The sequence below is a fragment of the Dipodomys ordii genome, unplaced genomic scaffold (assembly GCF_000151885.1).
Source record: "Dipodomys ordii isolate 6190 unplaced genomic scaffold, Dord_2.0 Scaffold92, whole genome shotgun sequence".
Classification (NCBI taxonomy): domain Eukaryota; kingdom Metazoa; phylum Chordata; class Mammalia; order Rodentia; family Heteromyidae; genus Dipodomys; species Dipodomys ordii.
In genome coordinates, this window is record NW_012267308.1 from 4,486,325 (window position 1) to 4,492,212 (window position 5,888).

General features: G+C 45.3%; 1 protein-coding gene across 1 annotated transcript in view; it reads left to right on the forward strand.

Annotated features, from left to right (window-relative positions):
* Znf569 (zinc finger protein 569) overlaps positions 1-5,888 on the forward strand; it is a 17,092-nt gene that overhangs the window by 1,768 nt on the left and 9,436 nt on the right. Inside the window, exon 2 of the mRNA XM_013026224.1 lies at positions 3,931-3,985. Within this exon, the coding sequence (XP_012881678.1) occupies positions 3,971-3,985 (15 nt within the window). The 5' untranslated portion in view covers positions 3,931-3,970. The remainder of the gene's footprint in view (positions 1-3,930; positions 3,986-5,888) is intronic.

Below are 5,888 nucleotides of genomic sequence, written 5' to 3' on the forward strand. Positions count from 1 at the left end.
CTGAACTCTGGGCCTGGGCGCTGTCCCTCAGCTCTTCAGCTCAAGGCTAGCGCTCTACCACTTGAGCCACAGCACCACTTCCGGCTTTTTTTTTTTGCTTATGGGCGCTGAGGAATCGAACCCAGGGCCCCAAGCATGCAAGGCAAGTGCTTTACCACTGAGCCACCTTCCCAGCCCCCCTGCCTCAAACTTTGATCCTCTTGCTTGCACCTACCAGGTAGCTGAAATCGTAGACATGCCTTGCCTTGATATATTCTTACATATATACACAGTGGCTTAAAAATTGCAATTACCATATGTAGTTCTTCAACTTACCTTCCCCCACCCCCCATGGGGCTTGACTCTGGGCTTGGGTACTGTCCCTCAGCGCTTCAGCTCAAGGCTAGCACTGTACACTTGAGCCACAGTACCACTTCCGGTTTTCTTTCTTTCTTTCTTTCTTTTTTCTCTTTTTTTTTTCCAGGGCTGAGGACCAAACCCAGGGCCTTGCATGCGTCGGGCGGGCGCCCTTCTGCTGGGCTAAACCCCCAGCCCCACACTTCCGGTCTTCTGAGTGGTTTATTGGAGATAAGAGTCTCACAGACTTTCCTGCCCGGGCTGGCTTTGAACCATGATCCTTAGATCTCAGTCTCTTGAGTAGCTAGAGTTACAGGTGTGAGCCACCGTGCCCGGCAACTTACCTTTCCAATCCTACAATATCTAGAAGTAGAATCGACAAATTAAAAGGCTTAGTCTTATTAAAGGTTCCTTAAGTATTTCTAATTATTTGATTATTATATAGTAACATTGGCATGATATGACACTGCCTATGACCATAAAGCTTTGATGGCCTTGGATATCATAAATGACAGTCAACATTGTTAATCTCATAGCTGTAAGATACTTTATTTATTTATTTGTTGGTCGTGGGGGCTGAACTCTGGGCCTGGGCACTGTCCCTCAGCTCTTCAGCTCAAGGCTAGCGCCCTACAACTCGAACCACAGCACTAGTTCCAGCTTTTTTCTGCTTATGTGGTGCTGAGGAACCCAGGGCCTCATGCATGTGAGGCAAGCACTCTACCACTGAGCCAACTTCCCACCCTGTAAGATACTTTAATTTTCAGGTTCCACTGAAGTCTAGCATTAAAAAAAAAGTCTTGCCAGCCACTGGTGGCTCATGTCTGTAATCCTAACTACTCAGGAGGCATCAGGATCACAGTTCACAGCCAGCCCAGGGAGGAAAGTCTGTGAGATACTTATCTCCAATAAACCACCAGAAAAACTGAAATTGGTGCTGTGGCTCAAGTGGTAGAGTGTTCACCTTGAGCTGAAGAGCTCAGGGACAGCATCCAGTCCCTGAGTTCAAGCCCCACAAGCAACAAAAAAAATGTCTGTGTCGCCTGGTAATGTGGCTTATTGGAAGAGTGTTTGCCTAATATGCGTGAAGCCGTGGGTTTGATTCCTCAGTACCACATAAACAGAAAAGGCCAAAAGTGGTGCTATGACTCAAGTGGTAGAGTGCTAGCCTTGAGCAAAAGCAGCTCAGGAATAGTGCCCATGCCCCCGTTCAAGCCCCAGAACTTGCCAAGAATAAAATTTCTTCTAAATTATGTTTTTGTTGTTTGGTCAGTCATGGGGCTTGAACTCTGGGCTTGGGCGCTGTCCCTGGGCTCTTCAGCTCAAGGTGAGCACTCTACCGCTTAGCCACAGTGCCATTCCGGTTTTCGAGTGGTTTATTGGAGATAAGAGTCTCACTGACTTTCCTGCCCGGGGTGGCTTTGAACCGCGATCCTCAGATCTCAGCCTCCTGAGTAGCCAGGATTGGTACTACTGTTGTGGGCCAATTAATAACATGTCATTAAATATAAAATTTTTAAAAAATAAAATGGGAAAATATTTAAAATTAGAAATGGGAGTTAAGAGTTTGAAATGGGACAGGGAAGGCATCTTTAAAAAGTAAGAAAGGTATGAAGGAAGTAAAGGATCTGGTGGTGCATATAACTGAGGAAAAGAGTTTCATGTAGAAGTAGTAACGGTTGGAAAGGGCTTTTTGTTTTATAGCTTTTTAGACAATACTGGGGACTGCACTCAGGGTATGATGCTTGCTAGGCAGGTCCTCTACCACTTGATCCACACCTGCATCCTTTTTTTCAGATAGGAATTAGTGGAGGGGTGGTTGTTTTTTGTCTGTCGTAGGGCTTGAAATATGAGCCTGGACACTGTCCCTGAACTCTTCAGCTCAAAGCAAGCATTCTATCACTTGTGCCACAGCGCCTTCCTGTTTTCTGGTGGTTAATTGGAGATAAAGAGTCTCAGGGACTTTCCTGCCCAGGCTGGGTTTGAACTGTGATCTTCAGATCTCAGCCTCCTAAATAGCTAGGATTACAGGTGTGAGCCACTGGTTCCCAGCTGTAATTTTGTTTCTAATTTCTTGACAGCCTTTGGACAACTATCCTACCTATTCCTCCCTCACATCTGGATATCTGGAATTACAGATGTTAGCCACCACACCCATATTTTTGTTGTTGTTATTGGTAGTGGGGCTTTAACTCTGGGCTTCGGCGCTGTCCCTCAGCTCTTTAGCTCAAGGCGAGCGTGGTTTATTGGAGATAATAGTCTCACGGTCTTTCCTGCCTGGGCTGGCTTTGAACCTCAATCCTCAGATCTCAGGCTCCTGAGTAGCTAGGATTACAGGCATGAGCCACTGGCGCCCGGCTCACCCAGATTATTTGTTGAGAACAGAATTTCATTATCTTTTGCGTAGTCTTCCTCAAACTGTTATCTGATATCTACCTTCCAAGTATCTATTTCTTTTTTTTTTAAATTTTTGTCCTAAACCAGGACTCAAACTTGGTATCTCATCCTTATGCATCCTTATGGTTGGCATTGTGCTACCTGAGCCATGATCCCAACCCTACTTAAAAGGGTTAATACTTTTTTTTTTGTTCAAGTCAGGATTTGAACTCCTCCCAAGTATCTAGGAACTGGGATCATAGCATGAGCCACCATACCCACTGGAGCCAGAAATATTTTGAGGTGGCAACATGCCTGTTACAATGAAGAGGCTGGTTTGGCTAAAACAGAGTGAATGAGAGGGAGAACAGGGGACAGATAGTGGGAGATGAGAGGAGAGCTAGGTGGAGGAAAGGAGGGCAGAGCAAGTTGGAGCTTATGCCCCAAGTAATGTTTTTGGCTTTGGGCAACATGGGAAGATGTTGGAGTTTTGAGCATGGAAGTAATATCTGTTTACAACGAGTGAGGGCATCTTTGGTTGCTCTGATATGAATGGACTACTGGACAAAGACTGAAGGAAAGGGTCAGGGAGGAGGAAAGGAAAGAGCAGAAAGACCAGTTAGGCAAATACTATTGGTTATCTAGACCAAACTAGTAAAAATGATGAGAAGTAATCATGTACTGGATATAACTTAAAGGTAGAGCTTCCAGTTTGCTGACAGAACTGATGTAGATAATACATTTGACCTGATATTTATCTGAGTAACTAAGAATGGAATTATTAGCCAGGCTCATGCCTCTACTTTCAGATTCTTAGAAGGCAGCAATTACTAAGCAAAAAATTAGTAAGACTCAACCAACCATTCAGATGCACTGATGTGTACCTGCCATCCCATCTACATGGGAGGCTAGATTTAAGGAGGATTACTGGCTGAAGCTTGCCTAGGACAAAAAATGAGACTATTCCTAATAACTAAAGCCAAATAGGACTAGGGGCATGGCTGACATGGCAGAGCCAAGTATTCACAAGGCCTGGAGTTTGAACCCAGTACTGTGAGGAAAAACAAAACAGAATGAACTTATTGAGAAGGTAAACAACATAACAAAAACTGATTTAGGAAGACTTAAGATTTCAGTTTGGAATATAGTTGTGATGCTTGAGATTCCCAAGTCACATACCAAGTGCCTGGCTCTAATGAATTTTATTCTCCTCACCAGTTCTGCCTGCTCAAGTCCTGTTTCTCCCTAAAAGAAGAAAATGACTGAATGTCAGGTAAATAATAGTGTCTTTCTTCATGTCTTACTCTCCAATGCAATTTAAGGGGACAGAAGTAATCCATATGGTAAAAAATATTCCATATGGTAAAACCTACTTAAAGAAATAGGGTTGTATGGGGCTGGGAAGGTGGCTCAGTGGCAGAGTGCTTGCCTTGCATGCCTGAGGCCCTGGGTTAGATTCCTTAGCACCACATAAGCAAAAAGAAAAAGCTGGAAGTGGCTCTGTGGCTCAAGTGGTAGAGCGCTAGCCTTGAGCTGAAGAACTGAGGGACAGCGCCCAGGCCCAGAGTTCAGGTCCCACAACCGAAAAAAAAAAAAAAAGAAATAGGATTGCAATGTTAAAAATAGAAAGAAAAAAAAAGTCAGCACTGGTGGCCTACCTCTGTAAACTTAGCTACTCAGGAAGCTGATCTGAGGACCACTGTTTAAAACGAGCCTTAGCAGGAAAGCCCTTGAGACTCATCTCCAACGAGCTACCGAAAAAAACAGACGTGTTGCTGTTGCTCATGTGGTAGAGTGCTAGCCTTGTGCTCAAGGACAGTTCAAAGGCTCTGAGTTCAAGCCCCAGGACTGGCACCAAAAAACAACAAGTAGAAAATAGCTGGATGTTGGTGGCTCCCACCATTTCAGAAGGCTGAGATCTAAGGATCATGATTCAATGCCAGCTCAGGTATAAAAATCCGTGAGACTGATATCTCCAGTGAACCAGCAAAAAGCCAGAAATAGAGCTGTGGCTCAAGTGACAGAGCACTAAACTAGAGCAAAAAAAAGCTCAGGGATGGGCTGGGAAGGTGGGTCAGTGGTAGAGCGCTTGCCTTGCATGCATGAGGCCCTGGGTTCAATTCCTCAGTACCACATAAGTAGAAAAAAAAAGTCGGAAGTGGCACTGTGGCTCAAGTGGTAGAGTACTAGCTTTGAGCTGAAGAGCTGAGGGACAGCGCCCAGACCCAGAGTTCAAGCCCCATGACCAGATCCCCCGCCCCCCCCAAAAAAAGCTCAGGGACAGTTCTTAGGCCCCAAGTTCAAGCCCCATGTCCAATACCAAAAACAAAACAAAACAACTAGTAAAAAGTCTGGTTCTGGTGGCTCATGCCCATAATCCTAATTTCTCAGGAAGCTGAGATGTGAGGATAACAGTTTGAAACGAGCCCTGGTAGAAAAGTCCATGACAGGGCTGGGTAGGTGGCTCAGTGGTAGAGTGCTTGCCTTGGAAGCATGCATGAGGCCCTGGGTTCAATTCCTCAGCACCACATAAGCAGAAAAAGCCAGAAGTGCTGCTGTGGCTCAAGTGGTAGAACACTAGCCTTGAGCTGAAGAGCTGAGGGACAATGCCCAGGCCCAGAGTTCATGCCCCATGACCGACCAAAAATAAAAAATCCATGAGACTCTTACCTCCAGTTCACCCCCTCACACTCACACACCAAAAAAAAAAAAAAAAAAAAAAGCCAAGCTCTAGTAGCTCATGCCTGTAATCCTACCTACTGAGAAAGTGGAGATCTGAGGATTATGGGTCAAAGCTACCCTGGGCAAGGAAGTCTGAGACTCATCTCCAGTGAACCATCAGAAAACCAGAAGTGGCCGGGTACTAGTGGCTCACACCTGTAATCCTAGCTACTCTAGAGGCTGAGACCTGAGGATCACAGTTCAAAGCCAGCCCGGGCAGTAAAGTCCATGAAACTCTTATCTCCAATAAACCACCAGAAAACCGGAAGTGGCACTGTGGCTTAAGTGGTAGAGTACTCTCCTTGAGCTGAAGAGCTGAGGGACAGTTCCCAGGCCCAGAATTCAAGCCCCATGACCAATAAAAAAAAGAAAGAAAGAAATTAAAAACCAGAAATAGTGCTGTGGCTCAAAATGGCAGAGTGCTAGTCTTGCGCAAAAAAGAGCTCAGGGTTAGC